We start from the raw sequence: 21,203 nt of genomic DNA on the forward strand, positions 1-21,203 counted from the left end.
TCGCCGTCAGTCACGCTAAATTCCCCCTGCCGTTCACACTGGGACGGGACTTCCGGTTTTGTTTGGAAGGGTTCTGTGCAAAACATCACGGTGTCTTGGCATACGCCATCATGTTTGCCGGCGCATGCAGAAACCCTCCCAGGTATATCAAACCCAAGTGCCCCGGCCCAGTGTGAAAGGCCTCGGGATCTAAAGATGCGATGAAGACCGGAACAGGTGACGTTGAGGAGCGGAGGGTCCGGAGAGGTGAGTACAACAGGTTATTTTTATTCTTTAACATTTTGATGACTTTTTACAACGGCACAGAAGCAAATTGCAAAAAAAAAATCCTCATTTTGGCAAATACGGATTTTTGTAACATTCTCGTAGAATTTAATTCCAAAGTTATTTACTAATCTCTACTCTTGGATGAAGTGGAGGATAAAAAACGAAAGAGCAAAAAAAGAATCAGTTGAGTTGGCTACGGTAGGCTACCGCAAAGTTGTTGAAGTCACTGTGTTCTTAATATCAGTGTCCATCTTTCTTTCCTCACCCTATAGCAAGTGTTTTCTGGAGCTTGGTTACTCGTAGGTTCCAGAGTTAATGGTGCCAGTAAGTAAACGAGAAGATCCAGGATCATATGGTGCCGAGAGTGATTCATCTTCTCGTTCACTCTTCCAGGTTGTAGAAGACACCCATGACATCTTGAAGGAGTACGGCTTCCGCTTTGTCAGGAGAGGACCCATCTACGTCAAAGGGAAAGGTGAACTTCTCACTTTCTTCATGAAAGGACGGGACAAACAAGGTTCCTTCATCAACGGCTCCTCGGTCACTCTGCCCCACCAAGTGGTGGAAAACTCTTGATCTGTAGACCACCCGTCCAGCAGAAATGCCATAAACATGAAGTCCATCCAGACTGACAAGGAAACCCTACATCCTCCACACGCCAGAGGAATAGATATAAATGGACATAATAGATGACATATACACCTATAAATACAAGTTTCTTTATTTCTGGAGTTGCCTTTTTAAGACTTTTGACTGCACAGGTTCACGAAGAGACTCGAAAGAGAGAGACAGCGTTTTTTTGACAAAAATCCAGTAGACCCCAAATGGTGGAGGCTGTCAGCCGAAGGGCCTGTGTTGACTTTTTTGGTATCATAGAGAATGCATATTGGATGCTTCACGACACAATATTCAAGTTTTAATTTAAACTTGTCCCCCCCGAAACGTAGAAGATGAGCACATAAGGTCAAAAAAAAACCAACAACGCGTTGGGACTTTCTATTGGGGCGACGGGACGGCTAATTTACTGCTAGTTTGCTGTGATAATACCCATAACCTTGCCCATGTAGTTAGTGGGAATGCTACGACGAGAGTGCAATATATTTCATTATATTTGGAGTAAAAAAAAAAAAAAAAAAAAATGGAAAAAAAAAATTAAGAAAAAAGAAAAACTATATACATAACACATGACGAAAACAAATTAAGATCGAAAGCATTTATATTTTTGATTGTCGGCTGGTATCCCCCCCCTTCCAGATACGGCCTGCACCCCGATCACTGCTGCTTATTCTCCCCTCCATTTAATCATTTCCCAGGTACTCGAGGGAGGGGGAAAAAAAAAAAAAAAAAAGAGACTGTTCTACCGACGATTTATCGATGACGTGTCACCGCTTCGGACAGAGCTGACTTCTTCGAGAGTCTCTGTGATTTCTATTTTTCTTAACAAAAACACACACATACAAAAAAAACAAAAAAAAATAATATACTTTTATATGAAGAAAACCCGCAGCTTCCAAAAAAAAAACGAAAAAAAAAAACCCCGTAACGTTTTATTACCTGGAACGGGAATCATAGACACAGAGGAAAATGCAAAAAGATAACTATATAGAGGGACGCGGACACAGGTCGTCTATGGACAGAGATTTAATTTACGTTGTTTTTTTTTTTCAAATTTATATTTTTACGAATTATAAATATATTATATATATAGAAGTTCTGACGAAGCGCTGTATGACGGGAGCCGTATGAAGGGGCAGAGCTGGGATTGGAGTCATGTTCTCGGATCTGGTCCATCGAGTCGTATTCTTGGCCATGGAGATGACGTCCATTGACCATCCTTCACTATTGTCCTTTTTGATCCAGAATTTTTTGGATTTTTTTTTTTTCTTAAATATCCTTTTTGTCTTGAAGGGTAGAAAGCGTTAATTCACTGTGAGTACTTGATCAAGTACATTGGTTAATGTTGGGTCTTTTATGGACGGTAAATCGTTACGTCTACGGCCCCCTCTGGGGTGGGGAGGATTCAGCTGGGGTGGAGGAAGCAAGATGAATGCAATATAATTATCAGTAATTTATTTATTTATATTACCAGTGCAGGGAATTGTTTGATAATTGTTCATTTTCATACATAATTACCCAAAGGAAAGGTTTGCAAGAGGAGAACTGGGTTAGGCATGACCTCGGCACCGAACCTCTTTCCATGCTAATACAGTTCTCTCTGAAGAGGGGTCCTGCACAGATTCTTTCCACTTACATATGTAGACTGCCCCCCGATGGTCATCAGGGGCATTATACGGCTGTATACACTCTGTCCCCCAGTGGTCAATAGGTGGATTACACAGCGGTATACAGTTTACCCCCTAGTGGTCAATAGGTATGTTACCCAGATGTATGTTGACTGCGACCTGGTGGTCAATAAGAGCATTATGTGGCTGAATATAGACTGCCCCTAGTGGTCTGTAGGAGCAATATAACGATGCATATAGGTGCAATATACAGCTGTAAGAGGTCAATGAATGAATTATATACGGCTATAAGTAGACTGCCCCCTAGTGGTCATAGGAGCATCATCTGGCGGTATGTACTCTGCCTCCTTATGGTAAATAGCACCACTATACAGCTGTATGGAGACTGCCCCTAGTGGTCAACAGATGAATTATACAGTTGTATATAGACTGCTTCCTAGTGGCCAATAGGAGCAGTGTACAGCTGTATATACAGTCATGGGCAAAAGTTCTGAGACTGACACAAATTTTGGTTAACATTTTGCCTCTTCAGTGTTTTTCGCTCTTTTAGTCGGATGTTTCATTGGTTACGAACGTACCATTCTAAACATTCCAGAAGTTTTTACACTATATGTGAAGTTTCTGTGACGCCTGAATATTCCCCAGCGCTGCCGGGCAGATGGATATCGGCTTCTGGGAAGATCCTGACGAATGGCCGCCCATTCTTGTCTCATCAGAGCTCGGAGGTTATCACAATTTCTGGGGTTTTGTGGGGAGTTTCCTGGACCCAAAACATCAATATTTTATTCACCGAGCCACTTAGTTCTCACCTTTGCCTTGTGACATGGTCTCCATCATGCTGGTAAAAGCCTCATCACCTCATTGCTGCTGGATGATGGGAGAAGTTGCTCTTGGAGGAAGTTTAGATCCTGTTTTTTTATTCATGGCCATCTTAGGCAAAATTGTGAGGTAGCCCCTCCATGGATGAGAAGCCCCCACACATGAATGGTCTCAGGAGGCTTTACTGTTGGATGACACAGTAATCATGGCAGTGTCTTCTTCTCTTCTCTGGACAATCATTCTTCTAAATGTCCCAAACAGTGTAAAAAGGCTTAGTCTGGGACAATAACTTAACCCCCGTCCTCTGCAGTTCAATCCCTGTACACACTGCAGAATCTCCCTGTCCTTGATAATTTTCCTGGAGAGAAGAGGCTTCTTTGCTGCCCTTCTTGACACCAGGCAGCCTCCAAAAGCCTTTGTCTCACTGTGCGTGCAGATACACTAACACCTACCTGCTGCCATTTCTGAGCAAGCTCTGCACTGGTGTAGAACTGATCCAGTAGCTGAAGCCTCTTTAAGAGATAGTCCTGGCACTTGCTGGACTTTCTTGGACTCCTTGAAGCCTTCTTCACTGCAAGTAAAATCTCTCTATTTGAAGTTCTTGGTGATAGTTGATTTAGGGAAAATCTTACAAACAGCAATGTCCTTGCCTGTAAAGCCTTTCGATGCAAAGTAATGACGACTGCACGTTTCCTTGGAGCTAACCATGGTTAACAAAGAAAAGCAACTGACTCTTTTAAAATCAGCAAGACGGAGTGACATCAGCTGCCTTGTCCTCGTTAACACTTTCTCCTCTGCTAATGAGATCACTGAAATGATGTAAGCCGTTCATTAATTTTCATGGCAAGGATTGACTTTGATCAGTCTTATCTAGAGTGCCACTATAAAAACTGAAGCAGCAAGTTTAGTGAGAACTAAAATTTATGTAAGTCTCAAAACTTTTGGCCATGACTGTAGACTGCCCCCTTTACCGTGTTTTGCCAAATACTGCCACTTCCTTAGTCACATTCAACGCTGCATTTAGAATGATGATTACTTACTTGTGGACTCTCAGGGCAGTGGTGCATTGTGGGAGTCCGGACCAAGCACTGTACCAGCAGTCTACATGCAGTGTTAGATCACAGATAATAATGGGGTCCCTTACTGGAGCTACCTGCAGACACCAGCACACTACATACCATCCTCGCACATCCGACATTGCAGCACCTGCGGTAGTCACACCCTTGTAGAAGTTTTCACTGCCTAATAAAAAAGAGGACAAAACCAACCTGCCTGTAAGGGGCTTCCTATTTCCCCGGGGGGGTCCTGTAGGAGTAAATGCATTGCCTCTATTTTATGTAACACTTTATCTATATGTAGCAAAACGTATCATCTGCATGTAAGCTCAGCCAAGATGTAGCGGGAGAGCCTGTCACTGCAGGGCTGACGGATCCCAGGTGGCAGGCAGTGGATTTATGAATGCAGCTCTGGATGGGACTAGAGTAGAAGTCACGGCCTCACGAAAAAAAGCATTTTCTCAACGTAGCTTCAGCCTGTAAAATAATGGAGCTTTTCTTTAGAAACGATGAAAGGCCGAATTGCAGGGAGGGACAGTGTCCTTAGGGCCTGCCTCCACTACCTAGTGGACCTCCATTTGTCTAAATACATTTCCAATGGACAACACTTCTATTAGAAAAGGGTCTTCACCGGTCTTGATCTTTCCCCATAATATACTTGTACGGTCCGAACTGTGGAGGACATCAGTTGCCTATTTAGACACCACCAACGTTGGCTGTACATTGCTCAATCCCAACAGAGACGAGAACAAAGGTTCAGGTATGTTGAAATCCGTTGTGCCTGACCCGTCTTGCCCCCTTTGTCAGTCACATCTGTGGTCGAGGAAGGTTTAGGGTACTGCTTGAGATGGTTGACTGGTCTTGCTGAAATTGGTGGGTGCAGTTCACGGTGATCTAATGTTTATGGCCACTTTATGTCCCAATGCAAGTAAGAGACGACTTGGGACATAGGGAGGTTTTCCAAAACTTTCTCATGGTTTCAATCATAACCCATCACTGTACAAATCATCGAGCTCTTGCATGATGGTGACAAGGGGGTCGAAAGGAAGAAATATAATGAAGGCTTCAGTGGAAAGGGAAAGGTTCGGCGAAGAGTAAGATGTCAAAGGAGACATCGAATGAAAGTGCTCCAAGGGTATTTTGAAGTCAACAGTTCTTACGTCTGATTATTCCTTGAAATATCATCAGACGTTCCACCCAAGTCAGATTTTATGGTAGGAATGCGGGAGATGGAAAAGGTCTCCAGTAGGACAGGTAAAGAAGTTGGGAATAAGAATGTGGGAGATGGAAAAGGTCTCCAGTAGGACGGGTAAAGAAGTTGGGAATAAGAATGGTCTTAGGATGACTCGAGACAAGGCAAATGGATCATCAAGTCAGACCAAAATCTGCCGGGTCTCAGACTCCAGCACTTGAAGCTTCTTCATCACAAAACTTTGTGAATGTTTTTGTTGCCAAGTCTCTGGCTTCTCCTAAGCTGGACTGGTTTGTTCTCCTCGCCATAGAGGGTCGATAATTGGCCATGAAATTGGGACCATAGGGATGAACCCAACAGGGGTTTACCGAATTAAAATCAACACGATTAAAGATGCCATGGAAAAAAATGATATCCGGCTACGGGCAACGTGATGAGCACTGAAGATCAAGGAGGAACCTAATAAAACATTTTTTTTTTTCTATTTCAATTTAGAAAGTTTCTATCACAACAATCTCTTAAAATATGAAGAGTAATGATTTCATGATCGAGTCCAAACCAAAGCAAATGCAACTGGTAAAATCTATTTGCTGTTGTAGACTGACTTTACGGGCAGCCTCCTGACGCCAGGGTTGGTTCTTCAGTATGACGACACTTGTTAACGTCTCGGCAGAGGTGACACAATGTTCATTATTTTCGATTCACATCTGTTGTCATTTTTTTGGTATTTGCTTTTAATAAACTGCACTCTTGCTATTATTGACTCCGGTCTGTATTGATTTACGGCTGGATTTCTCTTCTCCCTACCATATTCCATAGGTTGTGTACGTTCAGGTTATATCCTTCTTTGTGTGTGACCACCATATAAATACAAGTAGCTCCGAGTACAGAAGTGGTCACAAGTTCTACCTGCTTTACAAGTGACTGCCTCTTTGCACTACACAGGCTTGTTTTAAAAGTGTAACCTTACGGAAGTCGCTGCACACGACATATGGATCGATATGGCCACCAAAAAAAAAAAAAAAGCGGGACACAAAATTGTTAAAATTAGATCTTATTTACATGGGCTACAGTCATATGAAAAAGTTTGGGCACCCCTATTAATCTTAAGCTTAATGTTTTATAAAAATTGGTGTTTTTGCAACAGCTATTTCAGTTTGATATATGTAATAACTGTTGGACACAGTAATGTTTCTGCCTTGAAATGAGGTTTATTGTGCTAACAGAAAATGTGCAATCTGCATTCAAACTAAATTTGACAGGTGCATAAGTATGGGCACCCTTATCATTTTCTTGTTTTAAATACTCCTACCTACTTTTTACTGACTTACTAAAGCACTTTTTTTGGTTTTGTAACCTCATTGAGCTTTGAACTTCATAGCCAGGTGTATGCAATCATGAGAAAAGCTACTTAAAGTGGCTACTTGCAAGTTGTTCTCCTGTTTGAATCTCCTCTGAAGAGTGGCATCATGGGCTCCTCAAAACAACTGTCAAATGATCTGAAAACAAAGATTATTCAACATAGTTGTTCAGGGGAAGGATACAAAAAGCTGTCTCAGAGATTTAACCTGTCAGTTTCCACTGTGAGGAACATAGTAAGGAAATGGAAGAACACAGGGACAGTTCTTGTTAAGGCCAGAAGTGGCAGGCCAAGAAAAACATCAGAAAGGCAGAGAAGAAGAATGGTGAGATCAGTCAAGGACAATCCTCAGACCACCTCCAGAGAGCTGCAGCATCAACTTGCTGCAGATGGTGTCACTGTGCATCGGTCAACTATACAACGCACTTTGCACAAGGAGAAGCTGTATGGGAGAGTGATGCGAAAGAAGCCGTTTCTGCAAGCACGCCACAAACAGAGTCGGCTGAGGTATGCAAAAGCACATTTGGAGAAGCCAATTTCTTTTTGGAAGAAGGTCCTGTGGACTGATGAAACCAAGATTGAGTTGTTTGGTCATACAAAAAGGCGTTATGCATGGCGGCAAAAAAACACAGCATTCCAAGAAAAACACTTGCTACCCACAGTAAAATTTGGTGGAGGTTCCATCATGCTTTGGGGCTGTGTGGCCAATGTCGGCACTGGGAATCTTGTTAAAGTTGAGGGACTCATGGATTCCACTCAGTATCAGCAGATTCTTGACAATAATGTTCAAGAATCAGTGATAAAGTTGAAGTTACGCAGGGGATGGATCTTTCAGCAAGACAATGATCCAAAACACCGCTCCAAATCTACTCAGGCATTCATGCAGAGGAACAATTACAATGTTCTGGAATGGCCATCCCAGTCCCCAGACCTGAATATCATTGACCATCTGTGGGATCATTTGAAGAGGGCTGTCCATGCTCGGCGACCATCAAACTTAACTGAACTGGAATTGTTTGTAAAGAGGAATGGTCAAAAATACCTTCATCCAGGATCCAGGAAATCATTAAAAGCTACAGGAAGCGACTAGAGACAAAAGGAGGATCTACTAAATATTAATGTCACTTTTCTGGTGAGGTGCCCATACTTATGCACCTGTCAAATTTTGTTTGAATGCAGATTGCACATTTTCTGTTAGTACAATAAACCTCATTTCAAGGCAGAAACATTACTGTGTCCAACAGTTATTACATAGATCAAACTGAAATAGCTGTTGCAAAAACACCAATTTTTATAAAACATTAAGCTGAAGATTAATAGAGGTGCCCAAACTTTTTCATATGACTGTATGTTTCTGAGAGTAACACTCGGACTCTATAGTTAGACTGAATAGTTATAAATCTCCTATCGTTTGGTGTACACAGCTCCTATGAAAAGCTATACGCATTGGTTTGATGCAACTGCTCCATGAATTCAGACGGTAAGCGCATACGCAGAGTTCCAAATTATGCAACTACTATTTTTTCTCTGATTTTCCTGAAAGGTCGATATAATGTTCAAATCTTCAACCGTCACATTTTATTGGACAAATCTCCCAATCCACACACTGGCAAACTTTATATAATTGAAGAAAGGATGAATGGACAAATGTACTGAGACATTCTTGATAAAAATCTTCTGCCAAATACCAGGATGATGAAGATGAAACGAGGGTGGACATTTCAGCAAGACAATGATCCCAAACACACAGCCAAGGAAACACTGAAATGATTTCGGAGGAAGAAAATAAAGCAGCTAGAATGGCCGAGCCGATCACCGGACCTGAATCCAAGAGAAATCGTATAGAAGGAACTAAAGCTCAGAGATCATAGAAGGACAACGGGACCTTCAGGATGTGAAAGTGTGTGCGGAAGAAGGGGCCAAAATCACAGCTGAGCAATGCCTGCGACTACTTTCTCCATACAGGAGGAGTCTTGAAGCTTCATCACCCACAAAGTCTTTGAGGCTGTGTGCCCACGATGCGTTTTTTAAGCGTTTCCACAGCGGCAAAAACGCTTGGTAGTAGGTCTGCCATGTTCCCCAATGATAATCCGCATGTGCTATGCACATGCTGCGGAAATTTCCGCTGCGGATTATCATTGCGGAAAAAAACGCAGCACTACCAATTATTTTGCGGAAGCGCTGCGTTTTCGCCGCCATTGACTTGCATTGAATCGATTAATATCCGCATGACTGGATCTGTACGGATTTCACGCGTTTCAATGTGCGGATGGTACCCGGGTGTGGAGGACAGGAGACTCTCCTCCAGACCCGGGTACCATAGAACCTGTAAAAAAAAAAAAGAATAAAATAAAAAATATACATTATACTTACCTACTGATGGCCCGCGGTGCACTCGTCCTCTCATGCCGGCAGATCGCGATGGACTGAAGGACCTGCGCTGACGTCATAGTCATGTGACGGGTTATGCGATGCTGACGTTGGCAGGTCCTTCAGTGTACCGCTGCCGGCAGCCAGGACCGAGCGAAGCAAGACACCGGGGGCCATCGGAAGGTAAGTATAGATTTATTTTTTATTTTTAACCGCTTGCATGGATTTATATAGTGTGACCAAGTTGTCAAGCACTTTCCAAGTGATGCTAAAATCACTTGGAAAGCGCTTGATAACCCGCATGCAGAAATGCAAGTGAAGAACGCTTCACATCCGCATGTCCCTGGCAGGAAAAACGAATGTACAATCCGCATGTACAATCCGCATGCGTTTTTTTCTGCCAGGGGAGAGGTAGAGGCACCAGCAGCTTCAAATACCTGTTTGCTGCTATGTAATGGTATTTTAACAGCTGCTCTCTTAATCCGATGAATTTATCTGGCAGAAAACCTTCCTCGTTATGCCTTTATCTGCACAAACCATTTTGTGCTCAGTATCAGCCACAAATCTCTTCATGGTTTGATGATCACGCTTAAATTTTCATGAAATATCTGTTTTGATACCTTGTCCGAGCTCGGCGTTGCACTATTTGAAGCAGAGATTTCTTTTTTTCTTTCCCATATTGCTTGAAACCTGCGGCTGCTTAATAACGCAAAAAGTCCTTCTTAAGTAGTTTTCCTTTAATTCGGCACCTGGTAAACTAATTATCATAGGTGTTTGAGATTGATTTCAGTGATCCAAAGACCCTGGGACACAAACCGTCCATGAGTTTATGGGAAAAGCAAAAAAAATTACATCTTTATGACATTGAACTGCAATTTGCATAATAATTTGGAACGCGGCGTACAGTTTTTCCCGAAGCTCCGGTAAAGTAAAATCTTGCACTAAAGCCGTGAATCTTTGCACACAGACGCACGTGAGACTGATTAGGTTGAGACAATCCAGAGAAAAAAATAATTTTACTATTTAATTGAGCTATTGAGATCCTTCTTAAGGTGTATTTTTAAAATTTCTTTATTAAGTTGGGATCTTAAAAATGAGTTTATCTCCCCATGACAAAGCCAGTTACAGCTGTACCCTGCTCCGAAAGTTTACGCCTTAGACGCTGCGTCAAAAGTGACAGCGGCATCTCAGCGGTTAGAAGTTTTGCAATGTATTACATTACAAAATCATAAGAAACTATATAAATCTGCCATCCTCATCTTCACCACCAGAGGGCGGTCAGCAATATAGAAAATAAAAAAGTATAGGACATAGTTTTAGAACTTTTGGTTCTTTGACTTCATTGCATATTCCGCCATCTCTTGCTCCCCACCTCCTTTGAGCCGTCCCATCCATTAGGCGGTCAGTGACTCCAGGACCCTATGTAAGGGGGTGCTGCGAAATAACGCGGCGTGGGAGGACGCCGCCTCACGCACAGGTCCGATGTTTTCTGAAATGTCAAAACAAAGCAAACTTTATTAACCTGCCACAAAGACGAGGCCCAGAAATGAGAACTGGAAAGGATGGTGGCTGCTTCCGTTACCTGGACACGTGACCTGCGCCTCTGTCGGGAGAACGCGGGTAATGGCGCCGTATAATAGCTTTGCAGAGAAGCAGAAATTCCGTCCATCGATTGAAACGTTGTATTGGAAGGAGATGACGGTGTGAAGGGAATTCCTCTGCAGGGTGTTCGGGACGTAGGCGCCTGGGGCGTCCTGTATAGGAGATGGCGAGAAAGCATGCGATTATCCAGGAGAGGAGCAACGAAGATCATCCGCAGCAGGAGAGCTAATAGGAAAACCGGCGAACAAGTAAAGACACCATGGGTGGGGTCCCTGAGGAAAAGAGGGTCTGCACTCTGGATGTTACCGACAACCTGACCTGATTATGGCCCAAACACATTATTTTGGCCTTTAGACCTAACACCATTGCAAAAGATAAGATACTTTCTAAACCGTCTTCATTACAAAATTTCAACCATTCTTCTGTTAGTCAAGTTAGTAAAAAAATGTGACAAGTCCGTCAGCACTCCTACTCCATCTCTCTCATCATTCTCTTAGTATCAGAGAAAGCAGCAGAGAGATGGGGAAGGTACAGACAGATCTCCACAGTGTGGAGAGGGGCGAAAGTATCTAGTGTACGGTGAGGGTAGAGAACACAGGCTGTGAATAAGGAGAAAAGCACATGAAGGGGAAACAAGTGCGGGGGTAGAAGTTGTGCTGATTAATGAACAAATGAAGATAGCAGCAAACTGGATACACACAGAGCTCACATCCAGCTTATATTACTGGGAGAGACACACAGACCTCACATCCAGCCTATATTACTGGGAGAGACACACAGACCTCACATCCAGCCTATATTACTGGGAGAGACACAGACCTTACATCCAGCCTATATTACCGGGAGAGACACACAGAGCTCACATCCAGCCTATATTACTGGGAGAGACACACAGACCTCACATCCAGCCTATATTACTGGGAGAGACACACAGACCTCACATCCAGCCTATATTACTGGGAGAGACACAGACCTTACATCCAGCCTATATTACCGGGAGAGACACACAGAGCTCACATCCAGCCTATATTACTGGGAGAGACACACAGACCTCACATCCAGCCTATATTACTGGGAGAGACACAGACCTTACATCCAGCCTATATTACCGGGAGAGACACACAGAGCTCACATCCAGCCTATATTACTGGGAGAGACACACAGACCTCACATCCAGCCTATATTACTGGGAGAGACACAGACCTTACATCCAGCCTATATTACCGGGAGAGACACACAGAGCTCACATCCAGCCTATATTACTGGGAGAGACACACAGACCTCACATCCAGCCTATATTACTGGGAGAGACACACAGACCTCACATCCAGCCTATATTACTGGGAGAGACACAGACCTTACATCCAGCCTATATTACCGGGAGAGACACACAGAGCTCACATCCAGCCTATATTACTGGGAGAGACACACAGACCTCACATCCAGCCTATATTACTGGGAGAGACACACAGACCTCACATCCAGCCTATATTACTGGGAGAGACACACAGACCTCACATCCAGCCTATATTACTGGGAGAGGCACACAGACCTCGCATCCAGCCTATATTACTGGGAGAGACACAGACCTTACATCCAGCCTATATTACTGGGAGAGACACACAGACCTCACATCCAGCCTATATTACTGGGAGAGACACACAGACCTCACATCCAGCCTATATTACTGGGAGAGACACAGACCTTACATCCAGCCTATATTACCGGGAGAGACACACAGAGCTCACATCCAGCCTATATTACTGGGAGAGACACACAGACCTCACATCCAGCCTATATTACTGGGATAGACACACAGACCTCACATCCAGCCTATATTACTGGGAGAGACACACAGACCTCACATCCAGCCTATATTACTGGGAGAGGCACACAGACCTCGCATCCAGCCTATATTACTGGGAGAGATACACAGAGCTCACATCCAGCCTATATTACTGGGAGAGACACACAGACCTCGCATCTAGCCTATATTACTGTGAGAGACACAGACCTCACATCCAGTCTATATTACTGGGAGAGACACAGACCTCACATCCAGCCTATATTACTGGGAGAGACACACAGACCTCACATCCAGCCTATATTACTGGAAGATACGCACAGACCTCACATCCAGTCTATATTACTGGGTGAGACACACAGACCTCACATCCAGTCTATATTACTGGGTGAGACACACAGACCTCACATCCAGCCTGTATTACTGGGAGAGACACACAGACCTCACATCCAGCCTATATTACTGGAGAGTCACACAGAGCTCACATCCAGCCTATATTACTGGGAGAGACACACAGAGCTCACATCCAGCCTATATTACTGGGAGAGTCACACAAACCTCACATCCAGCCTATACTACTGGGAGAGACATACAGACCTCACATCCAGCCTATATTACTGGGAGAGTCACACAAACCTCACATCCAGCCTATATTACTGGGAGAGACATACAGACCTCACATCCAGCCTATATTACTGGGAGACACACACAGACCTCACATCCAGCTTATATTACTAGGAGAGACACACAGACCTCACATCCAGCCTATATTACTGGGAGAGACACGCAGACATCACATCCAGCCTATATTACTGGGAGAGACACACATACCTCACATTCAGCCTATATTACTGGGAGAGACACACAGACCTCACATTCAGCCTATATTACTGGGAGAGACACACAGACCTCACATCCAGCCTATATTACTGGGAGAGACACACAAACCTCACATCCAGCCTATATTACTAGGAGAGACACACAGACCTCACATCCAGCCTATATTACTGGGAGAGACACACAGACCTCACATCCAGCCTATATTACTGGGAGAGACACACAGACCTCACATCCAGCCTATATTACTGGGAGATACACACAGACCTCACATCCAGCCTATATTACTGGGAGAGACACACAGACCTCACATCCAGCCTATATTACTGGGAGAGACACACAGACCTCACATCCAGCCTGTATTACTAGGAGAGACACACAGACCTCACATCCAGCCTATATTACTGGGAGAAACACACAGAGCTCACATCCAGCCTATATTACTGGGAGAGACACACAGACCTCACATCCAGCTTATATTACTGGGAGAGGTACACAGACCTCACATCCAGCCTATATTACTGGGAGAGACACACAGACCTCACATCCAGCCTATATTACTGGGAGAGACACACAGACCTCACATCCAGCCTATATTACTGGGAGAGACACACAGACCTCACATCCAGCCTATATTACTGGGAGACGCGCACAAACCTCACATCCAGCCTATATTACTGGGAGAGACACACAGACCTCACATCCAGCCTATATTACTGGGAGAGACACACAGACCTCACATCCAGCCTATATTACTGGGAGAGACACACAGACCTCACATCCAGCCTATATTACTGGGAGACGCGCACAAACCTCATATCAGCCTATATTACTGGGAGAGACACACAGACCTCACATCCAGCCTATATTACTGGGAGAGACACACAGACCTCACATCCAGCCTATATTACTGGGAGAGACACACAGACCTCACATCCAGCCCATATTACTGGGAGAGACACACAGACCTCACATCCAGCCTATATTACTGGGAGAGACACACAGACCTCACATCCAGCCTGTATTACTGGGAGAGACACTCCCACAAGAGAGAAATTTGAAACAGGCAGCAAACAGCACATCAGGGAGTAATGTATGTGGGTGTCCCGATTACAAGGCTATCCTCCACTTGTACAGGGACAGCATTAAGTGGCTTAAATGCTGAGATGTGAGTTTTCTCCTGCTGTAGAGGAGACATAACTTATTTATCCAGCAGGTGGCAGCATTGCCCAGCGATATAAATAATGGAGAGATCTGGAGAGTGAGGTGTGCAACAAGAGGGGTGCGCCGTGCAACAAGAGGGGTGCGCCGTGCAACAAGAGGGGTGCGCAGAAGACAAAATGAGCGATTTAATTCGCTGACAGCAAGCAGAGGGGATATACAGCCAAGTCTATGAGGGTACCTGGAGCCGATCCGCCTGGAATTTTCTCCCGGCAAAGCCGTTCAAGTGATCCGTCAGATCACAGAGGAATTTTTTCAGGTTTTCCCGCAGGTTCTTGGTGATTTTTGCAAGAGGGATGAAGGCGGGAATGGAGTGACGGCGGATGTGCGGCTTCTCCATATTATTCACCTGCAGGTAATAGGAGTCCAGGTAGTGGCCTTCAAAGGCCGTGCTGAGGCAGAAGCAGAAGCCGTTGTCCGTCTTCTTCCCGCTGACTCCTGGGGGCACAGACAGTGTGAGCGGACCTGTGCACAGCTGAGGGTTCGTCACAGTTGTATCCAGACAAGCTGACTCCAATCGTACAGCTCTGACAACCCTGCTATAACCATTTCCTACTGACCTGTGAACCACAGCGCCTCCATGGCACCCTCCATCTCCTCCAGCCTCAGGTCCCGCATGGCTTTCCGGGTGTTCGGCTGCAGCCGGCGGTTTCCCTCATCGGTCGCAGTTAACGCCTGGATCTGGTGACACGATGGCTCAGGATTAGGCGCAGTTGTCAGGTGTGCGCCGCGGGGTGTGGACGGGCGGCACTCACCTCCTCCGTTTGCCGCTTGATCTTGGCCTGCAGCTCGTCCCGCTCCTTCTTCAGGTGGAGGAGGATCTCCCTCTTCTCCTGCAGGACGTCCTCCTGCCGCCGGCTCAGCTCCTGCTTCTCAGCCAAGTTGTGCGACAAAGTCTCCAGCTGTTCTAGATGTGAGAGGACGCCTTCCCCCCCCGGAGACAGACAGGTCAGAAAGCCCTGCGCACAGACACTACAACTCCCAACATGCCCTGGCTAAAGAACGTCAATAAAAATGGCTGGGATCTGAGATAACTCTTATCCTGGTGGAATCACAACTCACTATAACAACTGGGATCTGAGATAACTCCTATCCTGGAGGAATCACAACTCACTGCAACGGCCGAGATGTGAGATAACTCCTATCCTGGAGGAATCACAACTCACTGCAACGGCCGAGATCTGAGATAACTCCTATCCTGGAGGAATCACAACTCACTGCAACGGCCCAGATCTGAGATAACTCCTATCCTGGAGGAATCACAACTCACTGCAACGGCCGAGATCTGAGATAACTCCTATCCTGGAGGAATCACAACTCACTATAAAGGCTGGGCTCGGAGATAACTCCTATCCTGGAGGAATCACAACTCACTATAACGGCCGGGATCTGAGATAACTCCTATCCTGGTGGAATCACAACTCACTACAACGGCCGGGATCTAAGATAACTCCTATCCTGGTGGAATCACAACTCACTATAACGGCTGGGCTCGGAGATAACGCCTATCCTGGAGGAATCACAACTCACTATAACGGCCGGGATCTGAGATAACTCCTATCCTGGACAAATAGTAAATAGATGATCAAAAACGTAAATCTCAGCGATCACCATGTGACCGGTCACATAATCTTACCAGACACACAATGCTGATAGTGACCGTTATTGTGACATTTTAGGGTATAAAAAAATTATTTAAAATTGACTAAACGTTAAATAAAAAATTTTAATTAAAAATAACAAAAAGAATTTACAATTTACATTTAATTTTTAATTTTTTTTTCTTGTTACAAAGAAGCAAAAAACTTTTGAACTTCCTGAGAACCACTCAGCGTCTGAAAACATTGGGAGCCCTGTGAATCCCTATCCAATACCATAAATCACTGAATTCAGTGATCGTCTGCAGCGGGGATGTGCACTGTCAATGTGATGTCACCACTGCAGCCAAAACATGGAGACCGCAGCGGCAGACAGCGTTGGATCCAGGGAGGGCGAGCACCGGCTCTGCTCTATCATAAGTACGGCATATAAAAGCGTTTGGGGTCCACTAGCCTTAATGGGGAAAAGCCCTATAACAATAAAACTGACCCCAAAACCTTAATTTCGCTGACGTTTCCACCATGTTTGCTTCTTTTTTTTTTTTTTGGATCCTGAAGTCACACGACGTAATGTAGAAACGTTAAGAAGATCTCACCTTCCCTGAAGAACGTCTGCACCTGCTCCATGGCTGCCGCTGATCACCCAGACACCGAGAAAATGCCGAAAGTTACCTAAAGAGGGGATAAAGTGGTAGGAAAATAAGAGCAACAATTCATAATAAATAAAAAGAGCACACACATTATATAATAAATGCCTCTTGAGAAAGCCAAGAGTAATCACCAGCGAAACGCGCGTCGAGGCTCGTTTTTGCCAGTGTCCTGTCCCTGCGCGGTTCCGCTCAGATTTGGACCCTCCTTCATTGGGTGAGTGAGGTGTAATGTAGCTTTTGTGGTAGAGTGGGCTCCATAACCTAACATTAGTGTATGTGTTTGTCTCTCTCTCTATCCCTGCACTAGCATTCCCTATGACCCCTGGGATGGACCCTCTGTAGAGGTCTGCAATAAAAAATGGGGGACTATTTGGCCGCATGTCTCAGCCTGTATAAAATTCTAAATTGTTGATGTGATGTACTAATCTTAAATGAATTATTTATGAAATAAAGTTTTTTATGGCACTATGCTCAATGGTTCTCCTATCTATATACACACAGCAAACAGTAGAGCAGTGATATATCTATAGGTAACAATTAGTAAAAATAATGTATATATGTTTATAGTAAATAATAACAATAAAAAGTAGAACAATTATATATATAACAATTAATAAAAATATAATAAGATATATATATATATATATATATATATATATATATATATATATATATATATATATATATATATATACATACACACACATACATTATAAATATATATAAAACAGTTAGTTGAATCTGCTCGGCTGCACATTGTACCGAAACCATCAGCGATTCCAGTTCCCGAAGGGGAATAAAAAGAAAGAAAAAATTAAATAAAAATAAATGTTTAAATCTCCTAATTAACCCATTAAAAAATAAAAAGAAAATTTATATATTTGGTGTTTTTTTTTTTCTTTTTCTTGTGGATTCTGCCGGAAAGAAAATATTTATCAAAAGGAAAAAGGTGAACTACAACTCCCAGCTTAGAGCTGCAGACTATTTGAACATGCTGGGAGTTGTAGTACTACGCAGGAGATAACAGAAGCCCATTTTGATGCAGAGCTGAGAGTAGAGCACTCTGAGACTTCTAGTCCCTGCTGTTATGGGGACTGTAACACTGAGTGGACATGCTGAGGCTTGTAGTCCTTCTGCTTTGTATGCAGCGAGGACACATGCACGCTGGACACAGACTGTGGGTGTAAGGGAATGCTGCGACCTGTAGTGTGACCAATGCAAAGCTTGACAACACCGACCTTTGTGGGATCATATCTGCCGCCAATATGCTGAAGTTTCAGAGCAAACAACTCCTCCTATCTGGTTAATAGGAAATGTGACAACGTTAAAAAGCGATATATGTTTGTCTCCAATCACAGCAGCTATTATTAATGGGCAGCCATTATGTCGTAGACCATCAGCGCTTACAGCAACATTACCTCCGTGGCCGCTCACATGGAGACAGACGGCTTATAGTCATTGGTTCTCTAATGTCTGAATCTCAAACGTTGCCAGGAAACAGACGATAGGTCAAAAGTGCACGCTGATTGGTGGTTAGTGGAAAGCACAACCAATAAAAATCCTTATTTCCTACGGTTATGATTGGTGAATGGTCAGACATCTGACCAATCATATTTGGTTCTCATTCTTTCTAGTTTAATATGTGGCTATATGGCACGAAATAACTTTATTAACAGCAGTCAACTTGACAAATGAGCAGATTGCAGAAGCTACCAGGAGGAGGCTGAATGGCAGCGCTGGTGCAGTACGTGGTGCTCCGCAGGGATCTGCAGTCAGCTCTCGGGTGGCCACTGGGAGCTCTGGTGGCTCAGGCCTGTCATGCTGCAACAGCTGCCATTCACCTGCACTACCAGCACCCACACACCCAGGCTTATCTGCAGGAGCTGGACAGCATGCACAAAGTAGTGCTAGAGGTGAGGCCATGCACATCATAATACTGCCCCTACATACGAGAATATACTATAATACTGCCCCCTATGTACAATAGTATAACTACTATAATACTGCCCCTATGTACAAGAATATAACTACTATAATACTGCTCCTATGTACAAGAATATAACTACTATAATACTGCCCCCTATGTACAAGAATATAACTACTATAATACTGCTCCTATGTGCAAGAATATAATTACTATAATACTGCCCCCTATGTACAAGAATATAACTACTATAATACTGCCCCCTATGTACAATAGTATAACTACTATAATACTGCTCCTATGTACAAGAATATAACTACTATAATACTGCCCCCTATGTACAAGAATATAACTACTATAATACTGCTCCCTATGTACAAGAATATAACTACTATAATACTGCCCCCTATGTACAATAGTATAACTACTATAATACTGCTCCTATGTACAAGAATGTAACTACTATAATACTGCTCCTATGTACAAGAATATAACTACTATAAGACTGCCCTTATGTACAAGAATATAACTACTATAATACTGCTCCTATGTACAAGAATATAACTATTATAATACTGCTCCTATGTACAAGAATATAACTACTATAATACTGCTCCTATATACAAGAATATAACTACTATAATACTGCCCCTATGTACTAGAATATACTATAATACTGCCCCCTATGTACAAGAATATAACTACTATAATACTGCCCCTATGTACAAGAATATAACTACTATAATACTGCTCCTATGTACAAGAATATAACTACTATAATACTGCCCCTATGTGCAAGAATATAACTACTATAATACTGCCCCTATGTACTAGAATATAACTACTATAATACTGCCCCTATGTACAAGAATATAACTACTATAATACTGCTCCTATGTACAAGAATATAACTACTATAATACTGCCCCCTATGTGCAAGAATATAACTACTATAATACTGTCCCCTATGTACAAGAATATAACTACTATAATACTGCCCCTATGTACAAAAATATAACTACTATAATACTGCCCCTATGTACAAGAATATAACTACTATAATACTGCCCCTATATCTAAGGATATAACTACTATAATACTGCTCCTATGTACAAGAATATAACTACTATAATACTACCCATATGTACAAGAATATAACTACTATAATACTGCCCCTATGTACAAGAATATAACTACTATAATACTGCCCCCTATGTACAAGAATATAACTACTATAATACTGCTCCCTATGTACAAGAATATAGCTACTATTATAATACTGCCCCCTATGTACAAGAATATAACCACTATAATACTGCCCCCTATGTACAGGAATATAACTTTTTTAATACTGTGTATTTTTGGTGCTTTTCCTTCCAGGTCCCAGATGAGGTCACATTGACCGGTTTAGGGGAGACTCTAAAGGAGGCTGATATTGACCACAAAATGTGGGTTGAGCAGCCTGAGAACATTGCCACGTGTATCGCTCTCAGACCGTACCCTAAAGATGAAGTGCATCGCTACTTGAAAAAGTTTAAACTTTTGAAGTGAATGGCGGGAATATGAACCATTCTTGGTTTTTATTGATGCCTTTGGATCTCGTTTTCTGACCTGTCTGCAGCAAGAAACTTTTTTTTATGTAATTAATTACATTTAATTAAATCTGTATTTATTTGCTTTTTTTTTGGATTCATTTTTCTTTGTTTTTTTTTTTTTTGTAAGTAAATATATATTCTTCATGGGTTGCCTTAATATTATGAGTAGATAAAATAGGCGGTGCAACCTGCGAATTGCCAATCAATCATTAGCACAATGCTGCCGGCTGGGATATAGTAGAGGAGCAGTGCACTCCTGAAGGAAGACCCTGAGACCACTCCTGCAGAGAGAGTCGTGGCCTTGTGGCCTTCTGATCACAGCATGTCCTCCAAGGTCTAAGGTTGTGGAGCTCCTGCTGAAGATGGGCTTCAAGGTGATTGACATCTACGCCTTGATACGTCCCTATTCCACGCCTGAGTTTGATGTCAGCTTTCTTTCCCCGGAGGGGCTTGAGCTCTTCTGGTCGAATTATGAGTTGGCAAAGAATGAGCCCGGCTGACAAGACTTTGCCGTTCAGGTGGTGTTTCACCAAAACCAAGTCAAGAAAGTGACCATGATGACTTGTAACGAGTCGCCTTCTTCTTATGATATGATGTGGCTCGAGAGGTGGTAGAGATGCCATGAGGAGTTTGGTATCTTGTTGGGGGCCTGGACGTTCATGGTAA

The 21,203-nt window shown here is 43.3% G+C and overlaps 3 protein-coding genes across 4 annotated transcripts in view; 2 read left to right on the forward strand and 1 right to left on the reverse strand.

Moving 5' to 3' along the window:
* ADCY3 (adenylate cyclase 3) overlaps positions 1-6,332 on the forward strand; it is a 330,548-nt gene extending 324,216 nt beyond the window's left edge. For both annotated transcript variants that reach the window (XM_073673855.1, XM_073673853.1), the window contains exon 20: positions 661-6,332. In XM_073673855.1, coding sequence (XP_073529956.1) covers positions 661-843 — 183 coding nt within the window. In that variant the 3' untranslated portion in view covers positions 844-6,332. The remainder of the gene's footprint in view (positions 1-660) is intronic.
* A 4,031-nt stretch (positions 6,333-10,363) lies between these two features.
* On the reverse strand, positions 10,364-18,356 carry CENPO (centromere protein O). The gene is made up of 7 exons (XM_073673856.1): positions 18,257-18,356; positions 16,965-17,040; positions 15,526-15,695; positions 15,331-15,451; positions 14,952-15,208; positions 10,889-11,060; positions 10,364-10,795 (listed from the first exon to the last, which is right to left on the reverse strand). Exons 2-7 carry the CDS (start codon positions 16,993-16,995, stop codon positions 10,701-10,703), a joined length of 846 nt encoding a protein of 281 aa, XP_073529957.1. The 5' UTR covers positions 16,996-17,040; positions 18,257-18,356; the 3' UTR covers positions 10,364-10,700.
* A 280-nt stretch (positions 18,357-18,636) lies between these two features.
* PTRHD1 (peptidyl-tRNA hydrolase domain containing 1) lies at positions 18,637-20,622 on the forward strand. Its single transcript, XM_073672923.1, has 2 exons — positions 18,637-18,931; positions 20,323-20,622. Exons 1-2 carry the CDS (start codon positions 18,746-18,748, stop codon positions 20,491-20,493), a joined length of 357 nt encoding a protein of 118 aa, XP_073529024.1. The 5' UTR covers positions 18,637-18,745; the 3' UTR covers positions 20,494-20,622.
* Positions 20,623-21,203: the final 581 nt, after the last annotated feature.

Source organism: Phyllobates terribilis, unplaced genomic scaffold (genome assembly GCF_046119375.1).
Source record: "Phyllobates terribilis strain yellow unplaced genomic scaffold, ASM4611937v1 Scaffold_3__8_contigs__length_932513732, whole genome shotgun sequence".
Lineage (NCBI taxonomy): Eukaryota > Metazoa > Chordata > Amphibia > Anura > Dendrobatidae > Phyllobates > Phyllobates terribilis.